The following is a 26,734-nucleotide window of genomic DNA, read 5'->3' as shown; positions in this document are numbered from 1 at the left end:
TGAGGCTGGATCTTTGTTTATTCATTTGCCTTTGGTGCTTCAACAGGCAATTTCTTTAAAATCCAGGATTTTAATTTTTCTATTTCAGTTCTGTTCAGCTCATGATTGAGGTTTGGAAAAGTATGAAGAGATGTTGATACTCCCAGAGACTTTAACATCTTGTTGGTCTCTTCACCCCATGAGTAGAGAACTAGCTCATCAGCAGTTCCATGGCACTGAAATAATTCTGGAAGAGCACTTTCATTTCTTTTCAAAGCCTAGATGGAAAGGAGACACTGTCAGACATACTGCCAAAAATTTAAAAGGAATATTTACAATAAATGGTGACAATTATTGCACTTATTGATCTACATTTTAGGGATCATATTGTACTATCTCTATAGAAGTAAACAAGGAAATACTGGAAAAAACTGCCCTTCAAGTTCCAATACAATAACTCTTGGCAAATGATAGGGTTTACTTTAAAGTCTATACCCCTCTCCAAATAAGAGAAACAGAAAAAAACTCACAACAGCAAATGGAGCTTGTGAGTATTATAATGCATCACACATTTTAAAGCAATACTTATGCTTACACAGACTCTTCAACAATTAAGGACAACTAGTAAAGCATTTCATTTGTTAATCTCTTTCTACACTTTAATATTGCACTGTCTGTGCAAAAAAAGTACAGTAAAACATTATTTAAAGACAGCTTTAAAGCCTCACTCTCCTAATATTCTGGTTATCTATTTCACAGAAATGGCATAAGTTTAGAATGTGAATCAACTGCCTCAGACGTATAAACATGTATATTGAATTTTAATCACCATGTTTTCCATGGACTAAGCATGTTTTCTATAATATCTACTACACACCCACCTGGTAAACAGCAGAGTCTTTATTCAGAAAACTGGACAAGGCAAAGACTCCTGCCAGATCCTGATGAAACCTAAAGGCTAAATGCATTGCCATTCCACCTCCCATAGAAAAGCCTCCTAGGATGCAACAAAAGAAACAAAGATTTTTCTATAACTCTTTGTAACCCAATGTACAATTTATTATCTTCAGACTTGTTTCTTTTATACATAATACAACAAAAAACCCCATCCTGAGTAGCATAAAGGTTACAAAGATTTTAGAATCACAGAATCACTTAGGTTGGAAAAGACCTCTAAGATCATAAAGCCCAACCTATAACCCAACACCACCTTGTCAAGTAGACCATTGCACCAAGTTCCACATTCAGTAATTTCTTGAGCACCTCCAGGGACAGTGCCTCCAGCACCTCCCTGGGCAGCTCATCCCAAAGTTTAACAACCTTTCTGTGACGAAATTCCTTCTGACATCAAACCTGAACCTTATGTGGCATAGCTTGAGGTTTAAATCAAAGCATGATGCAATTAAGATAATAGATAGCTAAAGCAGTGCTGAAGATTCATCACTGAGAGAAGACAAAAAATGCCATCATGCCATCTTACTTCAGAAGCCATTTGTGTATGGTCCCTACCAGATAGCTGAATACTGTGGCCATGCATACTCTGACATTAACGAAGTAAAACTCTGTGAACAGGTAATTCTCACTGCTTTTTGTATTCAAGTTATTTCTCCCCTAAGCTAGCAGCATTCACACATGAAATATCTCTATTTTACATAATCAATAAGCATTCACATTAAACTGCATTGAAGATATTTTTGTTGTTATACCTTGGGACATACAATAGATAGGGAACAAATGCAATGTACTCCCCCTGAGCTCTAATAGGATTTCTTAATTAATGGCCTTCTGTGGTCCATATGTCTCTTCAACTACACAAATTCCTTACTGAAGATAATTCCTCAGGGATGATTTTTATATGACAAATGCTTATTCAGTAGGAAAGAAATCCAGACTACCACATTACTTCACAAGGACACAGTACACAGGCCATTATATTGACTGTATCCAGATAATGAATACAGTGAAGCTTCCTTTATTTTCTTATGCAAAATCTGATCAGTTATTTCATTTCCTTTTGATCATTCTGAAGAATGCTGTCATCCCCAAACCCCAAAAGAAGCACTTGTAGTCTAAGAGACCATTTTGCATTTGCTTACAAATAAATACAGACAATGCTTTGTCAACAAATAAAATGAAGTCCATTTTAAATATTTCAGATTACAGGAAGAAAAGCTGCATTGAAAAGTCATTACTAGTTTGTAAATGATTTAATCTTAAAATTTTGTACTCAGTTAGTCACAATCTGGCATACTGTCTGCAATTACTCACCAGCAGTCTTTGACAATGCAGTCACCTTCTGTTTAGAAGAATATTAGGTAATGGTTCTTTTATGTGGCTCATACTACTACAAGAAAATGCAATACAAAGGACTAGCTCTTTGAATTTGATTTGCATGGGAATACCTGAAGTTTATCACCTGATACCACAACAATCTCTGAGTAAATGCCATATGCTAAATGCTTCAAAAACAACAATTTGAATAAGCATTTGTAGATGCAGACTATTTTTTTTCAATTAAAAGAACCATTTCAGTATATGTGCATGTTTGACATAACACATAAAAGACATTCTCAGTAAAGAACTTCTAAAAGAATTCAAATTTTGGATGAAGGAAAAATAAAAGCCAGGTAAAGATATTACACAAAGCAAATGCATGAAATGACAGTGTAAACAAAACACAGAAGTACATGTATACAGATGATCTCAGCATGAAGCATGAAGAATACATGAACTGTACAGAACTGCTAAGCAGATCGTGTCAGGAGTGTTAGACAAAATCAAAATGACACAGCAACATTTCATCCTTAGATGGGCAGAACACAGCAAGGCCTTCACCAATCTACTTCTCTACTTAAGATCAATCTACTTCTAAGGCACACAAAGACTGTGCATAAAAGTTCAGAGTTTGCCAGTAGGTCTTAAATTTAGAAGTACATTCACTTTCAGTTTTCCCCTCTTGCCTATTTTAATGAGAACTGTGATTAATGTGTCACAACAGTTAAACAGGGTTAGCTCAACAATGCTCAGGATGCCAGTTCAAGAAAGCACCTAATTCTTTGTGTTAACTTCCCTGACTCACAAAGGAGGTTTATGTGTAGACTAATAGGGGAGCATGCACAAAATACTCAATTATGTAAAACACTTCCTGTTGCAGAGAAAGTTCACTCAAGGAGGCATTTGTGATCTCAAATCTGCTTCAGTGTAATGCTGATTTTTAGGTAATACCCCACTGCAATAAGGAGAAAGCTGCTTGTGACTCACCTTGACAGCTGAGAAAGATCTGCTGAAATCACACAATTGTCACACTTCCAAATTAAAGAACTTGAATCAGAAGGAAACTGCCATGCAATACTTTACTAAAACTAAAACATTCTTTTCTGGAATATAATCTGTAACTAAATTCAGGTAATCTCAGGCACAGGATGATGTAACACAATGTGAACAGAAACTGAATTTCTTATACAGAATTTATTCCTGATTGAATGAAACAGGAATCCTCACCACAGCTGCCATTTTTCAGTGATAAAATATTCCTTGTAAATGGCCCTAGGAGCCTTTTAAACAAAACTCCAGTTCATTTTTGTATAAGACCTTGTTTTGTATTAATTTGCTTCCCATTTGTATTTGCCTGAAATCATAATCTGGTCTAGGATGACATTTGAACATTATACGGGGTTCAGGAAACCAAGTATTTACCTGTTGTCAAACTTTAGCTTTATTTGTTTTTTTATACTTTGTCTAACAATGTCTGTGTTTGCATCTCAGAAAAGACTAACTTTATTATCCAGCAGAAAGATTTATTTTGTATCTCCTGTCCTCTATACATAAGAGAATGCTAAAAACTGCCTTCTCCCCCATGCATCACTTCAGTGGCAATTCCTGAATTCAGAAAGTTCTTTAGTTGTTCAATCTTCTTCACAGAAAAAACAGCTCTCTAGCACACAGGTTTGACATTGCCAAGTGCATCCTGAATCATACAGACCTGACTGTAAAATGCCTTAGTCCATTTGTTATAATGATTATGAAATTAGGAAACAACAAACATCACTTTTTCATGCTTTTCAGTAAAACTTTAACATGTGCTCAAAGCTGCTTGCAATACTAGAAATCAAAGCCATGGGGAAAAAATTGTTATGAATCATATCAAGTGCACAAATTTTGAAGAAAAAAAGGAACAGGAGAAGCTAAACCCCAGATTTTGACGAGATTAGGATTTGGACTTGGGTGCAGGGGTGTAGTTTGGGGTGTTTGTTTTAAGCAATATTTCTTCACTAGTTTTTCTCTATTAGTTGTTTTTCATCTTTCCTGTATTTTTTCCCCATTTGTCAGTGCAGCTTTGGTAACAAAGTGGCAAGAAATGAGTCCTCCAGCACACAGTGCCTGTGCCTGCCTAGCACAAGACAACCACTCTTCTGTTGTATAAGGCTACACTAGCACAGTCAGAAATTCTGTTGGCCTGTTCTGATATTATTACAATAAATTACATACTCTAGCCTCCTTTTCATTCCATTCTCACGGCATTTTTCATTCTTATTTTCTCCTTTTTTAGTATTTCAACTTAGAGTTGCTTTAATCAGTTTATTATCAAGAATTTCTCCCTAAAGCTACATTCCAGTTTATTTTCCCTCTTCCTAGGGACTTTGTGATTTACCTTCTATTAACGGTAACAGCACAATCTTGTTCTACACATCATCTGCAAAGAAGCTGACTTTCTGTTTTGACCTTCCATTTTCTTCAATGAATGGAAGTATTATATATATTCAACAGTGTTCACAAATGAATATCAGCAAAGAGTACAAATGCCAGTGGAACAGCAACCTCCCTTCTCCACAGAACTCTCTGAACACTGCTCCTGTGTTAAGTACCCAAACACTAGCTTTGTCTCAAGTGAATTTCCTCACAGCAGCGATTTTCTCCTTTTAATCTCTTCATGAAACTTCATCAAACTCAAACCTTGCACACCAGCAGAACTGCAAAGAACAGTTTCCACCTTTGATAGCCTTGTTATTCTGGTTGTTACTTAGTCTTTACAAGAGCAACAAACTTGAGAGTCTTTACAAGAACAAAGGCAACTTCCGTTGAGTGGCTCAGCCACTTGTTCTTGTTAGGAACATGAATTAATTTGCTCCCCAACTTTCTCACCAGTCAAACCACATTTTGACATGCATATTTAAGTGGTACAACTTTTACCACTTTCTTGTAAAAACAAGTGTACTATTGTTTCTAACATTTCAATTCGCAGTAAAACCAGAAACAGTTACATTTTATTCTCAACTGTTACAGGTAATAGAGGGGAACCCAGCATGTGTACCTAAGGGGTCGTAATTTTTAGCACTGGAAGGAAAATAAAATCCATGAAAAGTCTCAAATCAATTTTTATTAAGATGTTACTCTGCCAATCTATGGCTTGCTTCATTTACTCAGTGTGTTTTCTTGGTTGTTTCTAGAGAGGACAGTAGTGCCCTTGCTGCAACACTTACCTGTCATTTTTACAGTCAGCATAACTGCACAACATGGGAAAAGGGAAGAGACCAACCTATCCTTTATGCTCACAGTATTTGTGACTCTAAACTGAATCACAGGAAGGAAAGTGGAAAATAGCTCTCTAAAGCAAAGAGTAGCAATGCACAGAAACAAGCTGCTGGTCTGCAGAGCTGTGAACCTTCTTTTAGCAGAGATCTTTTAGAATTCAGAAAAACAATGGTAAGGATTTGCCTAAATAGAACTGAGCCTGCACTGGCACATGACAATGGAATAGTAAATGTTGTGAAGTCTCACTTTCCTATGATTCTGTTGGCACAACTGTGAAGAAAGTACAGGTTAATTTGTACCCTGTGGCATGTCTGCACAACTCTCAAGCATTCTAAAAGCCCATCCATGCATTTAATTTTGCACTGAATTCAGGCATTTATCAAAGATGAGTAAGGGCATGTCTTCAACAGAGTTCCTGGTAAGGCTGAAAAGATCAGAACTTGATTCACTTTATAATTATTTTCTTACAGAAGTCATTTTATATGCAATGACAATATCATGATTAAATTATTTTTAAATTATTTTTAAATTATTTTATTAGTTTACTTCTGTGAGTCTTATTTACTCCTAATCTTCACTATCATTTGCTAAACCTGTCATTCATGGTACTGGGAATGTGTCATCTTTCAGAGTCTTTAGATACATTAATATTGACAACATCACATGTTGGGAAACAAAGTAACAAGTAATGGTCTACTCTGGGTTAAAATTAGCATTGTACCTTCTACCAAAAGACTTACGAAGGAAACAGAAAAATTAATTTGTTAAGGTTTCTTTTTACTTCCGGATGTGTGCACTAGAGTAGCAGAGATCCAAAAGAGACACATGGTCAGTTCAGATACAAAAAAAAAAAACAAACCCAAAACCAAGAGGAGCAAACATTTACCCCAAAGTATAAACGCAAGGCAAATTTACACTGATGCACTGAAAATTAATAAAATGTTGCAGGTACTATTGGGCAGATGGACTAACAGTGCTGCTTTCAGCCCAGCATCTCAGGCAAAATTTAGATAAACCACAAAGCCATGAAATGGGAGGTACAGAAAGAGAAATCTCATTTGAATTGCAGAGACAAACAGCAAAATAAACCCATAAATTTCCTCTGTAAGAACAAGGCAGTACGTACCTCTGGAAGACAACGTCCTCCTAATAAAGACAGAAGATACAAGACAGGATGAGTGACAGCAAAAGGCTTAGAAGCCAAAAGCATAAAGTGCCAAGATTGTGGGTGAAATAGATGGCTCAACACTTGAATGATTTATTGTTGGAAGTTTTTATCTCCACATATTTATAGGATCCGCTCTCTGGGGTGTCAAAGCCAAGATATTTCCCCTCCATCCCATTCTCACACACACTGAGAGAGAAGGAAATGCTAATATTTACAAAAAGCACAGAGCTTTCATGTTACTTCCACCGTGGTTCAGTAGCTATGTAAGAAGTTTAGCAATAAACAAAAAGTGGTTGTGTGTCTTGTGTTATTGTTACAGCACAAAGGGTCAGGAATCATGCATGTGGTTTTTGGCATTAGGTCAAATCTACAGGACTGTTATGAAAAGTTTATTTTCACTGGCTGCTTACACGAGTGACTACAGGTGGCAGAGACCAACGTGCTTGGATCAGCATTTCTGCACTACAAAAAAAGTGACCTGTGAAAGCAGGAAAGCAGCGCTAAATCAAGAACTAAAAAGAACAAAAAAGAATAAAAAGACTGCCTTTCACCAAAGTGTAGTTGACTAGAGTAAGCCCTATCAAAATGCTCAAAAAATGAGAGGGCCATTTCTTTCAAGAGCTTCTAACATACTCTTGAATAAGGCTGTTGAAATCTTAAACAGTTTTCACTGAAGTGGACTTATTTTACACGGCACTGTCACTACGGAAGCATTTAAAAAAAAAACCCAAAAAAAGGAACAACCAGCAGAAGAAAACAAAAAACAAAACCACTGCCACCTGAAAAACCAATTTAGCTTTAGATAGAAAAAGAAATTATTGTCTCACATTTTAAACTGTGGCTTGTTTGGCCAATTTAGCAATGAATTTCGGCATTTATAAAGAAGAAATACATCCTGTTTTTAAAGAAAGAATATTATCAAAGCTCCAAGTGTCAAAATTTGACTAAATTTATAACACTCTTTTATCTCCAAAGTCAATACAAACCTACTTACAGGACTATTTACAAGGAGTGCTTTAGCCAGGAAGACCAGTAAGAGTAACTCAACAAGAATGTCTGGCTAAAAATTAAGTACCATTATCAAATTCTGGGGACTATATAATTATTTTTTTGAATAATTATGTATTGCTGCTAGTCTCCCTTCCTTCCTCCTCCAAGGTCAGGGGAAATAAAGCCTAATCAGAAGGCTATTTCCTTCAAAAGACTTGTGTTAGAAGGAAAGCAACTCATGAAACTGCTAGGAGATAAGAATGGGTAGATAAACCATGTCACAAAATTAATACGGATGTTTTAAAAGTAAGACTTCCTTTAGATCCAGCAAACTAAGTAATTTATTTCTTTAGAAGTAGATTCATAGAGCATCTGTTAAAAGCAAGGCTGCACCAGCATTTAACTTGATAAGGAAGAGAGGAGTGGCACTGTACAACCTGGACTCCATCTTCAGCTTTAGAGCTCTGATCTGCAAGCAGCCATTTGTGAATTTCAGAGGTATTGAGGCAAACAATGCAGGCTTTCAGAGAATTTCTTTCAGAGAAAATGCTCTTACTGTCCCACTATCTTGAGCTTTGTGGAAAATCTGAATGGCTCAAGAAGGGGAATCATCCCCCAGAACACCAGGTGCTGGGCTTCTCATTTTCTGTGTTTGAGAGCCCACTGCTGCTCTCCGTTTCTTCCCACTCGCTCACCTTTGCACAGTGTTCTCTCAGATCTTGCCTTCTTATCCCACACCTCTGAGCTGTCAGCAGCTGCCCACCTTCCTGCTTGCCTAACACCTTGCTCACCCTCATCCAACAATATCTGACACTCACCCTCAGCCTGTAATTTCTAGTCCTCTATTCCATATAAAACCATAACCTTCAATCTTGGTACACTCTTCATAGTCATTTTGTTTTCTTTCCAGTCATTAAAACTCCCACTTACTACAAAATGGTCATTCAACCCAATTCTCCTTAACTCTTTAAGGATCATTTCATTCCCTGTAAATACCTTCATATGACTCCTCTGCTCTTTGGTTTCTGTGACCCTTCCCAAAAAGGCCCCCACTGTTCTTCACAGACTCCCAAGTTCTCCAGTTGCTTCTCTCAACTATTTTGCCTCTGTTTTCCATAATAAGATATGTACCAATTATGGATCTCCAACATGACTCAACAGCACTGAATGAACTATGAATTCATAGCAAAATTTCACCCTGGCTTCCCCTGCTATAAAAGCCTTATTTTTTCCCTTTATCTCACAAAGGCTGCCTCCTCCAGCTCCATGGCACCAGCAGTGACAAACCCACTGTCTGCACACCATCTGTTACCTTAGGCCTCATCTTATTGTACCAGATGGATATTCCTGACATTTTCCAAGAGAAATCTAAAAAGATCTGAGAGAACTTAGTTATGTGACATTCTAAGCAAGTAACCAAAACTTCCATTATCTCCTGTACACCAATCTTCTAAACTCAGAAAAATTTCAGGTCACACATTTCTCCTTTTTGAGTGGACATTACAGTATGGCGCAGACATACTGACTTGGCCTCATATTTTCTTTTGATCAAAAAGGTTTGGGTTGGAAGAAATTCTAAAGATCATTTGGTTCAAACTCCCTGCCATGGGCAGGAAGTTCTTCCATTAGACCAGGTTCCTCAGGGGCCCATACAACCTGGCTTCAACAATTCCAGGGATGGACATACCTAGCTTCTCTAGGCAATCTGTTCCAGTGTGTCACCACCCTCAAAGTAACAAATTTCTTTTTAATATCTAATCTAAACCTACTCCATTTCAGTCTAAAGCCATTCCACCTTGTCCTATCATTACATGGCCTTGTAAAAAGTCCCTCCTCAGCTTTCATGTGGGACCCTTAAGGTATTGGAAAGTGCTGCAAGATCTCCCCAGAGCCTTCTGTTCTCCAGGTTGAATACTACAAATCTGCAGAGCACCTTTACAAAAGTTCTAATTTCCTGTAAGAAAAAATGCCAGAAGATGGGCAATTATTTGCACAAAGTCCTAGGACGATTAATGTCACCTTTATGCATAGAGACCTTAGAGGATCTCTAAGTTTCATTCTTCACTGCATCACACACCGGTTAATCACCAAAAACAGCACAGAAAAGGCACAAAGTTCTTGTGGAAGAACACTTAATCTTGTACAGCCACAACTTTCCACTACCAAGTTCCTTATGCATCCACATAAGTCCCCTTCTGTATTTTGGACGAAGTAACTCAGGGCTGCCCTATTTTGTTTCTTGCATAAATATTGGACTGAACCACAAGGATGTCAGCTTGTAGCCTCTGTCAGGTGGGGAAACAGAGCTCTCAAGAGTGACAAAACAAGTACAGTTATTTCTGATTTATATGTGAGGAATGCAAACACAGAGATGGGGACTTCCAAAGAATCTACGGGATGAAACACTCAGTGCATGCCAACTTCCTTACTCTGCTTATGACTTGGAAAAAACCTTCATACTTCGCAGTCAGGCTATTTCTAATTTTGAAGGCTACAGAGGAAAGGAAAACAGCCTAGTAGCACACTGGATCTGTACACAGAGCATCTCTCAGCTCACGCAACAGCAAAGCACCTGCACTTCTCCAGCTGCTTCCAAGCCATAAGGTATAACAACACAGGAAAGACAGATCAAAGGGACTCTGTTGACAGCCATTCAAAACAATACACTCTGCAGCCAGCACAATGGGCCACAAAGGGAAAGGAAGCACAGGCCTTCACAGAGCAACATGAGGCTAGACCAGGAAAACACACCAGGCTGAATGGTAGTGGCTTGGCCACACAAGATTTTGATGGCATGACTTAGCTGGACATACATTTATGAGATCCCACTTTAAGAGTTTTTTCCCCAACCCGAAATAGTTTTGTGGTCTAGAGATGGGACAAGGAGCCATGGACTTGTGAATTCTCATTCCCTCACTCCTGTGCCTCAATATCTCACCATCTATTTCACTGAAGTACTGTGAAAGTTACTGGAAATTTGTGGAAAGAGAAATAGACACATATGAACTATTACAGCTAATACTTCATTTGTTATCAAGTGTCAGCCTATGTAACATGCACATTTTTCCTGCATGAATTAATTTAACCCAAAATGATTAGAGCAGTAAGGAAAAGTTCATGATAATTTATATGCTACATCTCCATTCTCCAAAATGCACGTCATTTTTGGAAAGTGTACTTTTCCATCCTTGAAAAGGGCTTAAAGGAAATAGTAAAACTATGTACTTCTCAAAGTAAATCACTGCCCATCTATTTTAAATAATGATTACAAATGATTGTTAAAAATAAAAACATTTTACATTTTGAGGATACTGCTTACAATACTACTCCACCTGATATGGGTTTAAATAAGGATTCAATATTGCTGAGGATAGGCTACTGAAAAGGCTGCTCAGCAGTTTCAAGCCATGTTCATGCCCCTTCAGGATAGAGCAAATTCAAATAAGATAATCTCTTAACCATTAAAAACTTATGAGAATAAACACATTGTAAATAAATCTCTTACCTATGAGTATCCTGCTCTTGGCAATGCCATTCTTAACCTCATCATTGATCAGGCCTGTAAGGCCCCGGCACATGGAATCAATGCTTTCAATGTGTTCAGGACAGTCATTACAGATCTTATACCTGTCAAACCACACATTGGAAAAGGCTCCTTTCATAGGTGTATATGGCCTAGAGTGGTGGAACAAAAGAAAACAAAGATTAACCAAGCACAGGACCAAATATCTTGATCATATGAATTAAATAAAAAAAAAAATCACTGTATCTCCAGCAAAGGAGAGAATAAACCTCTCTGAGGTCTAACTCCATTTACATCCAGTCACATTGCATTTCCTTGTGTTGAATTCATGGTCCTTCAAGAATGAAGCCAACATTTGGAAGCTATGTAAAATGCAATTTTGAGCCAGTTCAATGTTAAGGTTGGTTAGGTCAGCTAAACATTTTAAATCTTAAACCTGTCAAGAAGTTCTTAATCCTAAACAAAGTTAGGGTTGAAATCCATGCTGGAATACGACAAACTGAAGTAACTTCTAATCAAGACAGCTTTGCAGGAGCTAACTTTATGGAATTCAAATGCCTAATTCTTGACAAAACTGACAGGGGATGGGTATTGTGAACCTCTAGGTAAGGGAAAAAAACTGCCAATTTTTCTTTCTGTCAAATAAATACATCCATCCTCATCTTAATGGGGCAGGTGTCTCATAAACATAACTGAAAGAAATGCCATGTGCTTACTGGACTAGTGCACAAACAAGAGTTATGATACTCCTCACCATAATACTGTGTTGTCAGAATGTTATTTTAAGTGCTTCAACAGGCTGCCCAGATCCTAGATAATCAAGAAACCTTCAATTCAAAGAAGCCTTTTCTTTGGTTTTAAATAAAGATGATTAATTGAGCCCTGAAATCCCAAGAAAGGTGATCTAATTGTCTTGCAATGGCTCTACAATATATTACAAAACATACTGCTATGAGATGGATCATCTCAAACGAAGCCCCTTGAAACCCTTATTTGCTATGTTCAACCAGGGCAAATTCTTCACTTTTACTTAAGCTTAGATCAGATTACAATCGCCATCCACAAAACAGACAGCTTTTCATACATTTCTGGATGGGAACACACTGAAAACGCTAAAGTTGACTTCTGTGCTGTCTCTGGAATTTTTTCAATGCTAGGATTAAACAAAGCCACAACTAACCTAAAATGAGAAAGCCACGAATTCAGTTATTCTTAATGAAGGAACAAATTCTGCCTTTATTAACACCAGAGAGGCCTCACATATGCAAACAGCTATTTCTAAACCAGTATTGCCACTAGGATGAGTGTTCAAGATAATACTATTTGGACTATTCAGTCATAAAAGTATAAAATGAGAGAACATAGGTTTTCTTCTGCCTGTTGTCCTGAACACACACACACACACAAAAAAAAAAGCCCATGACTTAAAAATTGGTAAGAAAAATATACTGAAAGAGGCAACAAACAGCAACAGATAGGTAAAAATAGAAACGCTACAAGTTCAGCTTTTTCAGCAGAGCTTTAGCGTACCTAAAATGTACTGTTATGGAAAGTGCCATACAGTATGTGGTTGAGTGCCTTAAGTAATCCCTCATTTCTTTAATTCAAAACAAACTGTATACTCAAGCACCAGAATTTTAAAAATTGAGCTATTTGTTTTCAAGGTAGCCCTTACTTGTCTATTAAAAAGCTAACTCCAAAATTAAAGGAAATTCAGTGGAAAAATCTTGTATACCCAGCAACTGAAATGTGTGTTTAAAAAAATAGTATTAAAATGATTTGCTTTCTTGATTGTCTTTTCTTTGGAATTCTCTCTCCAGAAATGAATTGATCAACACCTAAGAAATAAGATTGCAAATATCTAATTCACAAAAGTCAGTTTCTAAGAGCAGACATTCCTGTCAAATCTATCAAGAGCAGAATCAATGGAGTTTCTGGAAGTCACTTGTACAACAGATGAAATGCCTGAGTTAACAGCATTAAATCCATTATTTTAGCTTCTCTCAAACACTTTTACATCAATCCTGGTTAAAATGCTTAGCAGCCAGAGTGCTTAATTTTCTAGTAAAGTCAGAGTACCTAATATTTGTATAAGAAAAGATGTGAAAGGTTTTAGTATTACTACAGCAGGTTGACATGGATTTATTATTACAGCAGGTTAACCTCCAGGATTTATATGGAACATAGATACATACATATACTGCATTACAGCAATTTACTTTTACATTCCATAAATATTTAAACATGTTTCTCCACAACTAAATGACGAGCTCATGACATTTAAAACAGATCAAAATTCATCATGAGATTATAATACTTGATCAGATGTTGAAACTCAGGACTTCTACCCCCTGTTTTTGCTAATTCTTCATAGAACAGATGAAAGACCAACATATTTCAAGCCCACAGGAAAAGACCCCCAAGCAAACAGACAAATGGCTTTCAGCTGCCCCAGAAACATCCTTGCAAGCACTCTTGATTTCTCAGAAATGCATTAAAAATAACCTTTACATAAAGCTGAGAAGTAAGATTCTTTTAATGGTTCACCCAACTGGCACATCTGTTTTAGTCATTCACCTTTTTCTTTAAATAATCCCTTTATTAGCTGGCACACTACAACTCAGACATTACCACGGTAAACAAATATGTTTGGCATGGAACCATAGGTACAGCTCCAAGAATACAGCACCAATTTTTTTCATACAATTAAACCACAAAAAAGAAAAAAAAAATCCCTATGCTACAGTGACATGAGAAGCTGGACTGAAATATGCAAAAACAAAAAATAGAGTGCAGTGGAAACTCCACCCAACAACATCAACACGGTCAGTTAAGAACTATGTCAGACCAAATAATCAGCTTTAAGTTTGGAATTTGTTTTGCTCTCTTAAGTTTAATTAAAACTCACACCATCAGTCCATCTGTACCTCACTTTCTATATTCTCTTTTAAAAATGATACTAGAAATAAAGCCCTGTGTTCCTAAAACTGTGTGCTGTTGAAAGTGGAAATGAAAATATAGAGTCCCCCAAGCTGTGTGGACATTTTTTCTTATTTGGTTTTAAGGGGTGTGTGTGAGTATGTTTTGCTTGTTCTGGAGCACATAAAAGATTCAAATCCATATAAGAAAACAAGAATCAAGAATCCTCTCTCTGTGTAGATCAAGCTTCCAAACTTGTATCCATTTATAAGAGACACTTGAAAGAAAATTCAATTTGTATGAATTTCTTTCTTAACATTTAAGTTAGGAGAATGGACAGCAAAGGAGACATGGCTAGTATCAAACATTGTTTAAGAAACTGCAGGTATTAGGAGGATTAGAATCTTTAAAATGCTTCCCAACATCCCCAAATCACTCTAAATCATGTTTCCTGATTCCTTTATAGCTCCTATTTGTAAGGGTGTTGTTGCAGATAAATAAACCTCTTGCATGAGAGTGCAGTCTCAAGAAGATCCTACACAACCCTTCAATATCTTAAAAGGAAAATATATGCTGTAGTATCTTTGTAAGTACTTATCATCCTTTCCATCTCAAACAGAAATAGTTTTCACTGTTGATTTCACTGCAAAGTTTCAAAGCAATACTTATCATTACAGATTTTACAAACTCAAGACAGATTAGCTTCTGCTAACCTGAGTTGTGTAGTAATGAAGAAAACATGATGAAAAGTAGGTAGCAGCAACACCATCTATCTCCACCTTTCCAAAGCACGAATATATCCTCTAGACCTTCTTACTCATGTTTAGTATTGTGCCAGCTAGTCTGAAATTATCTTAACAGAAGTGGACAGCAACCCAATGATGCAACACAAGGTTCAAAGTCAGATCTCAAACCACGGCAAATTCCATCTCCAAAATGATGCTATTAGCATAGTGATTCACATGAAACTACAGGTGGTTTCGTTCATTACCCAATAAATCACTGTCCCTATCCAACATTTTAAGTTAGAAGACAAGCCAGCAGTTCTAGCTGCTTTAAATGAGACAGCACATTGATAAATGGCAAGTATTCCTCCCCCAACTCTTTCTCCTGATGCACGATTGTATCACTGTCTTCATGCTCAGCACCATGATCACCCTGCATTAGCAAACACATAAACCCAGACCTCTGGTGCTGGCTTACAGGTTTCCAGACAGAACTTCCCGAAATGTCAGACAGAATTGGAAATTTATAGTGAAGTTGGGTTTCAAGACTGAAATAAAGACAAAGAAAAATAAAAAATTACTGAAATCCTCAATTTTTCCTGCTTCCCAAACCCATTCTCCTCTCAGTTAGGAGGCAGGGCCTTTCAAATTGTAATGTTGTCTTTCAGAGGACTGCGCACCCCTCTGAAAAAATCTACAAGGCACACTATCACAGTAGTTCCACATTGCTCTGCTGAGACTCCAGCTGGAGAACTACATCCAGTCCTGGAATCCTTAGAACAGGAAAGACATGGACCTGTTGGAGCAGGTCCAGAGGAGGGCCACAGAAATGATCAGATCACCTATTCCCACAAAGAAAGGCTGAGAGAGTTGGGTTTGTTCAGCCTGAACAAGATAAAGCTCCACGGAGACCTTATTGAAGCCTTCCAGTACTTAAAGGGACCTACAGGAAAGGTGGGAACACACCTTATAGTGGGACCTGCTGCAACAGGAAAAGGGGGAATGACTTCAATTTAAACTGGTTGGATTTAGACAGGATATAAGGAAGACTGGTTTTTACAAAAAGGATGCTGAAACACCAACACAGGTTGAATAGAGGTGGCAGACGCCCCACCCCTGGAAACATTTTAGGACAGGCTGGATGGAATTTCAAGCAACACAATCTAGTTGAAGATGTCCCTGCTCACTGTTGGGGGCAGACCAGATGACCTTGAAAGATCCCTTCCAATCCAAAATATTGAGTGGTTCTAGAAGCAAGTCTTGACTCTCTTAAAGCTGATGGCAGGTTTTTTGAATGAAAGCATATTACTCCCTAGTCAGCATATTACTCCCTACTCATTATTCCCTCATAGTATAATTTCACTGCTGAATTTCAGTACTATATTTCAATAGAAAATTTAGGTCCAAAATATGCTTTTTAATTCCCACTGTCTGCTTGAAGCAGAAAGCAAATTTTAAAAGAAATGGAGAGGAAAGCAGAGAATCCAGCTAGTCAAATAAGAAGTATAAATCAGAAACTCTAGTCCAAGGTACATCTTGTGTTAAAACTGAGGGTCAGCATATCTTAAAAATGAAGCTTTGTGGTATGGTAACAGAGCATATGATGTGTCCAAAATTCAAGCAGCTTTAACTTAGAACTATACTTAAAAAAAAAAAAAATACCAAAAGGAGGGCAAGAGTCATCTCCATGAGGAGCAATTTTGGCTGTTCTCCAGAGAAGGCTGTGCCTGTTCATTCAACCACATGCAAATACTTTTGATAGAGTTGTTCTGGATGCACATTGTCTGAAATGAGAGCTGACTGAGCCAGTACAGAATGGTTACCTGAAGAAATACTATGCTGACAGCTTTTGTTACTTGAGACAAATCTTATTCATTCAAGACAAAGGGAGCTGCAATAGAGTCTGGCATAAAACTCAGTGGGAGAAATTAAGTTTGTTTATGTTTCTTTGTTTTTGTGTGTATGCTGGTTTGATTTTGTTGTATGGTATGGGGGATTCTTTTTTTTTTTTTTTGTTGAGAGAGTGGTGTAAATTCTGAGGATTGGTACTAATCAGAGAACAGCAATAATTCTATGGTTAGAAAGACCATAAAAGACCTTTAATACACATTGCCAGTTCCTCAGCAACCAATAGTGGCTGCCTTACAAATTCACTGAAATAAAGTGGCAAGAGGCAAACCAGGGTCCAATCTGCATCAGTTCTCCATTACGGGGTCTGAAAGGCACTCTGGAATTCAAAGTGGCATCTTTCACAAGCTGGTGGCAAACAACACTGAGGATGGATGAATAACACTAGCTAAGCACAGAAACCTTTGAAAAGACTGTAAAGTAAGAGCACAGAATGGCACATAACTTAGAAATCCACAACTGCTTGCAGGAATGGTGATATAAAAATGACTGTCTCCAATTCTTCTGTACCGGAAAAGCGTTGAGAGAAGAAAAACAAGATGAAGGATGCCTAAGAGCACAATGCAGTAAAAGGGATTAGAAATCCAAGATTATTTCCATCGTGTTCTAATTTGTTTTCCGCAAGCATGACTACAGTTATCTCTGACAAGTGTTTAGTGCATCCCATGTGCTATTTAGCATCTGTTGTAAGCATTAGATATATGCATTTTTCCGCACCTAATTCCAGAGCGGAAATAAAAGGAAAATACAAAGTTTATCCAAACATACTTCAAGCATTATTATGCAGAACACATTGAATTTCTACTTAAAGGGGATGAAAGAACCAGCCCATGATACCAACCCAAACTTTTCCCATTTCTCCCTCAAGCTCCCACCTTTAAAAAATAGTCCTTTGTGTTAAATTTATGAATGAGGTTAGGGCTTACAAAAGTCAAGGATTAATAACATTTGCTTGAGCCAAAAACAGTATGATAGGCACTGTGCACACTCCCATCCAATCCATCTCAAGTCCGAGCTGCAGTACCCCTGCTGCTTTTCCAATCCGAGGCCTCTCACAGGCAGAGGCTGCCAGAGGAGCTGAGTGGTGCCAAACTGTCTGGTGGTTTTGTGAGAGAGCCAGATGGGGACTATGGTGAGATGAAGCTCATTTCCATCCATGAGCTGAGCAAAGATGTGAATTTAGGAGAAAAGATGGAGTAGTGGGCCTTTTAGTCCTTACCAGCCACATAATGATAATGGAAATTAGAATAAATTGGGGCCCCCACACCCCAGACAACAAGTTCTGCACAGAGACTTACATCCCACAGAAAGGTTTGTTGAGCGAATGTCAAGAAGATCCATAAAATGGCCAAAGTAGTATTTATAGCTGATTTTCTGACTTCTAAAGGAGAAGGACTGTCAGAATGGAATGTAAGACAACGCAAAGAATCTTTGGCCTAGATTTTTTCAGGGAATTATAGAAGGCAAGGTATATGTATTAAAACAAGCAGAGCCTAAATGGTTTTAGATTTACCACGTTAGCTCCTGCAATGCCAATTTAAACTATCACTTTCTATTAAAAAAAGAAAAAAAGTTTAAATTGGGTGGTATTCAGTTCTGATTTAGAAACTCAATAGAAACCTAATGTTTAAGTCACAATTGTAGCAGCTGAAACAGTATTTAAAGTTGTAGGCATCCTGACCCAAATAAAAAGGGAAAAAGGAAACCCTTTCCTTTAAAACTATTAGTGTAGACGTGGCTTTAGGGATTGCATCAGCTACTAGGGCTCTAATTTGAGCTTGTTTTTTTTTTTTTAAAGATATATATTAGCATTACAATGGAGAGAAAATAGAATTCTGTTGTGTTTAACAAGTTTAATCTATGCGCAGAAGTACTAATCTTGACAGAAAGCTAGACACAGTTAAAACATCTTCTCTACTCATTTTCAAGTATCCCAGTACATTACAGAAAAAAAGCCCCAAACCTCCAAGCAAGTGTAAAACTTTTAATTTGTAAAGCAAAATTTGTATTTCCCAGGTAAATGCACCTAATTTCCAAACATATTCCAAATTCAGGTGTCAGTACTCTCGCTACATCACATCAAGTCTTCAAATCCACATATTTTTTCCATTTTTATCTAAGCCTGCTTTTTACCATATGCAATTTACTTAGTATTTTTGCAAGTTTTTCTTTTTTAGCTGTAAATTTAACTATCCACATTCTGTTATGTTTGCTCAAGAAACAACCAAATATGAGACTCATTTGCACTTTCCAATGTGATAGGGAATAAGTGAGACAAAATGCTGTAAACACTGCCTGTCCGGGGGGCATCAGGTTTGTTCTCTGCACAAACCCTGAATATCACAAAAATTATTAAAGTAAATCTCTTTTAAAAAAAGAAGTGTGACTTTTTAAAAAGCCCTATAGAGAAGAGTAAAAAACAGTTTCATAAAAACAGTTTTATAAAATGCAGTTCAGTAACATTCCATTGCTTTTACCCATAATCTTCTTTAGTGTTTGCCGAAATCAATGCTAGTGAAGCCAAAGAACATATTTCAGAATTCTTCCCGATTATATGCTGGACTGGTTTTCCAAAATCATTTTTGAATACATTGACTCTTGAATCAAAACACGTCTAAACCTCTGATGCTGTACAAATTAAAAATATGCACGTTTCAGCACCTGGGATAAAATCTAAACAAAACGTAAGTATAACCCAAATCCATCCTTCACAAAAAAAAAAAAATTCCATGTTGTGTTGAAAAATGTGAATTCCACAGCTTCTCAAAACTATTGAACAGACACGAAGAATGTATATCTATGGATCTTTTAATTTCCATCAAAAATATGAGGAGGTATTCCCGATCTGCAGTTTATCCTGTCAAAGCCCCCAGCTTTGTTGTTATATCATCAAACCTGCTTTTACTGGCATAGCTACTTTGACAGAGAACATTCACTGTGCATGTGCTAAGTTATCCCAGAAAAGACAGGAGCTCAGAGCATGAAGTACATCCACATTAACAGTATTTTGCCAGAAGAGCACATCAGCCAACCCTAGGTGGGTGTTGCCAAGCTTCAAGCTTTTCTTTGATTTCATCCTCAGCAAAAGAACCTGCAGTCAAGTTTTGCACTGACAGTGCAGGGGCCGGTTAGAGACCCACAGAGGCTCTCTCTCAGCAGACTGACTTTCAGCCAGCACATTCCACAGCCTCTGTGTGGGCAAAGAACCTGGTTTCAGAATCTTCTCAGCAGATCTGTATGTCCATAACCACCCAGCTATAGGTCTCATTAACAAGGATGCTGAATTCCTCCCCTGCTGCCAGAAACATTTTGAATTCTTATCAAAATATATATGCATATAAATATAAACATAAATAAAATCAACATATATACTCAAGTTTAATTACTTTAATGTCAGCCATTCAAGTTCAGAAGTTCTAGGCCTTGCTTTTATTTTCTGTGAAAGAAAGGAAGACTTACAAAACTATTTCAAAAAAGCATAATGTGGTTTGTTCTTGAATACCAAAACAATATGAAATAGATCTGTAAATGCTTTGTTATTATGGTTTCAACCAATGACATGTATCATCACAAACTTCAGCACTGCTGCAAACAGTGGCAAGCTGCTTAGGAGCATCTGTTTTATTTTACTGTGTCAGCTAGGGCTGTTTTTCAGCAACAGAGGGCTATACACAAGAGTGCTTTGCCAGTTAAAGACAAAGAGTGTGGGTATTTTATATTCTTTGAATATACAACTTTTCTGTTTTGCTAAAAGCCACTTCTGAATCAGCTCACACATGACTCTACCTGCTCTAGAAAAGAACAAGAGTAACTTCAACTTAAAGAAAAAAAGAGAGTGAAATAAACTGTTTGTTCACATATTTTAATAACAACAGCATTTTCCCACCTGTTTAGCAAAGTACTGAAATTCGAAGTTGTAGGATAAAAACAAATTCCTTCATTTGAATCGGGAGATGTTGCTGGTTAATCATTCATACATCGTTTACATCTGTAGTTACCCAAAGAAACTAGAGCAAATAAGAAAAAGACTGGACCTCATAAGTGCAGTGGGATGGAAAAGTCACGCACCAGCCCAGCAGATGTGGTCTGAGGTGCTCCATGTAAGAGAAGAGAGAAAAATAATTTCCCAGGGGAGCAGCTCCTCCTGCATTTCCACAGTATCTGCTGTGCTGGGAGGGAAACAGTGGAACCCCTCAGCATGTGTGATGTGCCACAGATAACTCTAGCATCACTTCAGCCTGCCATCAGTGAAGTAACAAGCACATTATTTACAGAAAACAGGATTCACTCCCTGCTAACCCACAACACAAGGCTTCAAAAGCTTCCACTCACGGGATTGATTTTTCTGTAACACAGCGAGTACATTCACCACAATCTCTCAGCTGCTTTTCCTGCCCAAGTAGACCATAAAATATACAGGCTCAAGGAAAAGGGTTTTTTTTTTCATGTACTAGCGAGTGCCAGACAAAATCTGCTATTATACTTTTTTATACCCTCCAAGAATTTTTTCTTGACTTTGAAACCTCTGTACCTCAAAAGTCTATGTCACAATTTCCTTTTCCGTTCAGCATTCATCCACACTTATGCACAAATTCAGAAAGAAACTCAACCCCATTACCTTTCAAGGAAACATTTTCCTAACTTAGAGCCACAGACACCTTAAAAAAGTTGTATTAAGAAAAATTAAACACCTCTGAAATTTAGTATTATATATTTAATATATGTTATATACATAATATATGTAATTAATTATATATTCCGTATTTAATATTACCTTTGGATAGCTATGGGGGTAGGTGTCCAACTTTTACCCTCTAGGTTTGACCGCATAAACTTTCAAATTCCTGCAGGAAAAGTTTTTTATCTATATATCCATCTATCACCAAATACAAAGTGTCATTTAATAACAAGACTTGAGCTCACAGCAAATGGTGAACTCAATTCTCATTGAAATTGTTGGACCAGGATTCAAACAAGAAGTAATGTGCATTTTCAAATTCCCAGTCCTTTCTCCAGGAGTTGAGGACCTTTGACATCCTACTTGCCAAAAAGACTGACCACCTTTGGTACTGAAACCTGGCATTTTATACAACACAGTATTTTAATAGTTAATATGTGGGAGCTATTATGGGTAGGATTGTGATCTGGATCATGACTCTCTAAGGCACCTACAACACACACTGCAGGATCATCTATTTATATGAAGGAAATAGAAAGCTACTATGAGGACAATACCCAAATTTCAAATAGAGGCTGTGACTTCTGGGAATCATTTAGAGTCTTAACCACTTAAAATCACAGTTCCTGGACAACAATGAATGGTTGAGTTCAGTTTTGTCAAAAATCATATACATGAGAAAGAAGAAAGAATTGTTAAGACAATTTGTACTAATACCCAGAACTGTATTTTATAGCACTGGAACAGAGGAACTTAATCCTAAAGTTGCAATATATTAAATGGTACCTGGCAGGCGCCGTTGGATAAATTACTTTTATATGTTGGAATGCCATGTCTTGATTCAAAATTTGTTTTATCCATGCTCTTGCTCCTTGGCCAGTATCACCTGTATCACACAGAAGAGTACAAGAATTATTCTGTGCATTTAGCAGGAAAATTATACAATGTCAAATATACTTCAGATTCAATTAATTTCAAATCATGAAATTAATGTACTAAAATGCTAAAACAGGACTTTCTAGAACAACATCAATCTCCTTTCCAAGGAATTCAAAACTTCCTAGAAAAAGACTACTTAAGAGATGCCACAACATAAGTTTAATCAATACTTCACTACATCCAATGACTTAAGCATCTCCCAAGCAGATACAAGGTCACTTGTGTCTTACTCTCTTATTTACAGTTTACCGTATTTGCTCTTAAGTGATAAACAAAAATCTTGGAACATCTTAAAAAGTGACATAAAATAACTGTTGCTCCCCTTAGAAAAGTTAATTACTTTTACTGGAGAATTTTATGTTAACCCACTTCAGAACCCAGTAAAAAAGATCTTCACATTGAATTATGCTAACATTGCACATAGGCTTTATGGGAAAAGACAATTTGTAAAGAGATGGGTTCAGTTAAAATATCTAGCAGATTCTTAAAGAAACTTTAACCACACAGTTCTGTTTGAAAACTAGTTGAGATTCACCCCCAATCTGTTTTTTTCCTAGTCTTACCAACAGAGCCTGCAACCAAAACCCCTGCAGACTGAAGTACTACAAACAGGATTAATTCTTCTGTAGATAACATTTGCTCCTTTTAAATAAATATACATATACACACCAGACAGTGTCTACAGCTTGTCTTTGCACCACTTGTATCTTCAGCCATAATTTCACTGCCACCCCTCTCAAGAGCAGGCACAATTAAGTTCTCAGTGTAACACAATACTTCAAGCTTAAGCAAACCAGTCCATCAAAGAATATATTTTACAGTAGGAAGGATGTTCAACCTAAAAAACTGAGTGGTGGCTCAGCAAACTGGAATTTCACTACTGCCACTCATGCCATAGGATTTCAGTCTTGCTTGAAGTTGAGGTTCCCACATATTATCAACTCAAAATACTAACATTATTAAATAATGCATATTATTTTAGCTCAAGTTGTTTGGTTTTACTTTAGAACTCACCCCATTCTTTTCAATAAAATGGCCAAAACCAAAGAAAAAAATACCACTGTCCTTAGCCAGGCTTATTGGCACATTACCTGGGCTCATCTGAACAATGCCATATGAATATACCAATCCATTGTTAAAATTATTATAATTCCCCAATGGAGAAAATCTGCTCTTAAGGACTCTAACAAAATTCAGATGGTTTTTATTTACAAATATAATTAATGTATCTTCAAAATTAAAACAGAAAGCAAGAAGGATTCAAACCCAGCAATTTTCTTCCTGTTAAGCACAATTAGCATAACTAGAACTAACTGTTCTCTGACCTAAATACTCCACGTGACAAATGAAAAACAGGGTTGCAAAACTGACACAAATCTTACCCTGTGCTAAGTTAAACAGTAAAATCAAAGTTACTTCCTTAAACTAGATGCTTCAGAACACACCCCCACAAGCACTTTGCTTATGCAAGTACTGTGATCTGAAGTCCAAAAGCACCTCTGATTCTTCTCAGACACTCTTGACATACAAGGGTTTCCTCTTACCTCAAGGCTCTGGTCACCTCACTTATAAACAATGTATCTTAGGGAGGCTTGAACTAACACTTTTTTTTTTCCCTATACACTGCTTTTCTGTCTTTTTTTTTTTCTTTTTTCTTTCTTTTTTTATTTTTTCACTTAGAAAGCCAAGGCCTAGGCCTTGCAAATACTTGCACAGAAGGAACCCTCAGGTAAGTCAACCAGCTATCTAAATGATGACAGAATTGGTACTTAGGTCTTTACAAATTCCTTAATGATATAGGATAAATCATTATTCTATTATTTATTCCCACCTCTTAAACTTCAGAAAGATCTTCAGAAACCTCGACTGTTATTGAAGACTATTTGTCCATGAAAAGGTCACAGAAAACTCAGTAAGAGAAAATTTAACTATGACCTTCTGTGTCAAGAACTGTCATGGTCCAAATGCTGCTCAAATGTGAGAACTTGTATGCTCAGATAATGTATTTTGATTTGCTAAGAACAGAACTTGGAGGAGACAGAGGAGAAGAGGAGACTGTGACATCAAGCAAAAGCCAACAGACCTCTTAAAATGCTAGTCTTTCAGGGTCTTTTGAAATTTTAGTATTATATGTTCTGAACACTACAAAAAAAAAAGCAAATGATGGGTGATGCTGCTTTTAGTCAGTTTACAAAGTGAAAAAGACTGATGGCAGCCGTTTTATCTTCTTCTCCCTCTTTAAGTAAAACATGACTTTCTTTCCTTTCAAATATAGGCTGTATTTCCAAGTTTTCTTTCTATGCAAAGTTTAAATTTAACATGTAACATGTAGACTGGACATTAGGAAAAACTTATTCACCAAAAGGGCTTTCAAACACTGGAACAGGCTGCCCAGGAAAGTCACTGAGTCACCATCCCTGGAGGTATTAAAAAGATGTGTAGATGTGGCACTTAAGGACATGGTTTAGTGGTGGACTTGGCAGCGTTTGGTTAATGGTTGGACTCGATGTTCTAAAAGGTCTTTTTGAGCCTATGATTCTGTGCTTGTTACAACTTGCAAAGTTGTAATCCTCAGCCTAAAAGCTATTACATACTTGGTATATCCAGTTGCCTTCCCTGCCAAGCTTCCAAATGGAACCTCTACCTACATCTGACGTACAGTACCAGGGTTGTTCTAATACTTTTCTATACCATTTTGCATTTACATTCTGCACTTGTTATAGTTTATCTAGAGCAAGCATTATGTACAAAATGGATTCATGCCATCTGACTGCCACTTTCCATCACAAGTGTTGTACAAAGGTTTACAACTCAAGTTTACAGGCCAGCCCACAGCAACAGCACTATGGCAACTTCTGTTTTAAATTCTATTCTGGAACTGCTAGAAACCAATAAAACTACCCCATTACAAACACTATGAGCAAAATAAAATATATTAAAAAAAAGAAAATTGTAGAGTACTTTAACCACCTGTGGAATCGACCTCCAACCATAATCTTCCCTTACTACTCCAACATTACAGAAAATTATTTCCTCAAGCATTAAAGCATTAGCATTAACAAGAGACCTGAACGCATAAACTCTCTCACTTTCATTCTTTTACTCATCTATTTTAAACTGAAGCACCAGCTAAAAGCAAAAGTAAGCAAAAGACAGGGAAAGTGTTGAGCATGATGCCATATGCACATGGCCAGCTCAGTAGTATCGATTCTCAAGGCCTTGATCTAGCAAAGACCTAAGATTACTGGTTTTCTTATTTTCTTTTTTTTTTTCTTTTTTTTTTTTAACGTCACTTGTACCTTGCTATTTAGCTCATTAGAAACAACTTTTAAGGAATTAAACCCAACAAAACACATGCGCCCCTCCTGCTCTCAGACCAATCACTGATGTAGGGAACTTCCCTCTGCAGAGCATAGCCGTGAAGCCTGTCTGGACAGGGACAGGGCCCTTGTGAATAATCAGAAGTCAGTAAATGAACACTGGCTTTTAAAGGGTGCCAACAGTACCCTGATGCCTATTTTAAAACAGCAAGAAACACTTTAACTGTGAAAGTCATCCTCCCCATAAGGCTACTCTCTGAGAAGGGCAATTTAGGGAGTAACAGGACTCGAGGAAACGGTACGAAGTGTGAGGTCGGGTATCAGGAAAAGGTTCTTCACCCTGACGGTGGTTGGGCACTGGAACAGGCTCCCCGGGGCAGTGGTCACAGCACCCGGCAGCCCGACAGAGTCGAAGAACCTTTGGGCAGTGCTTTCAGGCACACGGTGTGACTCTCAGGGTGTCCTGTGCAGGGCCAGGAGTTGGCCTGTGATGATCCTGATGTGTCCTTTCCAACTGAGCACGTTCTGAGGCGTGCGGAACGCATGTGTTCTCACGGAACTCGGTCTGGCGTGAGCCGGCGCCGTCCCTGTGGGATCCTCTCCGGGCACCCGCACACGGCTTTGCCGCCCACCGCCTCCACCTCGCGGGCCCGAGGAGGGCAGAGCCGCGGGGACAGGGTCACCTCAAAGCCCTTCCGCCGTCCCCGCGGCCGCCGCAGCCACCCCACCCCGCCGCCCCCCTCCCGCAGCACCGCCGACCCTGCCCGCTTCACCCTCTCCCCGGAGCGCTCCGTTCCCACGGGCAGCGGCGAGAGAAGGGAGGGAAAGCAGGCACCTGAGCCGTGCAGGAAGATGAGGGAGGCGGTGTGTCTGCCCGCGGGGGATACCACGCTCCGCTGTAGCGCTGCGGGCGCCGCCATGCCCAGCGCTCTCCTCCTCCTCCGGGCCAGCCCTGCCGGTTCCGGCACTGCCGTCGCCCTGTGTCCGCCCCCCGCTCCTCTGCTGAGGCACCTCGGGCTCTGCTGGAACCGGGCTAGGAAATGTGTCACTCCA

At 38.1% G+C, this 26,734-nt stretch overlaps 1 protein-coding gene across 1 annotated transcript; it reads right to left on the bottom strand.

The window, feature by feature from the left end:
- Positions 1-26,734, bottom strand: LYPLAL1 (lysophospholipase like 1). The gene is made up of 5 exons (XM_038131047.1): positions 26,517-26,734; positions 22,209-22,308; positions 11,175-11,344; positions 861-976; positions 1-257 (listed from the first exon to the last, which is right to left on the bottom strand). Exons 1-5 carry the CDS (start codon positions 26,599-26,601, stop codon positions 18-20), a joined length of 711 nt encoding a protein of 236 aa, XP_037986975.1. The 5' UTR covers positions 26,602-26,734; the 3' UTR covers positions 1-17.

The sequence above is a fragment of the Motacilla alba genome, chromosome 3, assembly GCF_015832195.1.
Source record: "Motacilla alba alba isolate MOTALB_02 chromosome 3, Motacilla_alba_V1.0_pri, whole genome shotgun sequence".
NCBI classification, from domain to species: domain Eukaryota; kingdom Metazoa; phylum Chordata; class Aves; order Passeriformes; family Motacillidae; genus Motacilla; species Motacilla alba.
The sequence above is the reverse complement of the archived record's forward strand: the minus strand, read 5'-3'. Positions and strand labels throughout refer to the sequence as shown.

Excerpts from the sequence above, each read along its gene's own strand:
- LYPLAL1 (XM_038131047.1), bottom strand. The coding sequence starts at position 26,601 with ATGGCGGCGCCCGCAGCGCTACAGCGGAGCGTGGTATCCCCCGCGGGC. Across the intron at positions 22,309-26,516 it reads CATCTTCCTGCACGGCTCAG|GTGATACTGGCCAAGGAGCA; the intron begins GTGCCTGCTTTC and ends TGTGTGATACAG. Across the intron at positions 977-11,174 it reads CAAGAGCAGGATACTCATAG|GAGGCTTTTCTATGGGAGGT; the intron begins GTAAGAGATTTA and ends GTTGCATCCTAG.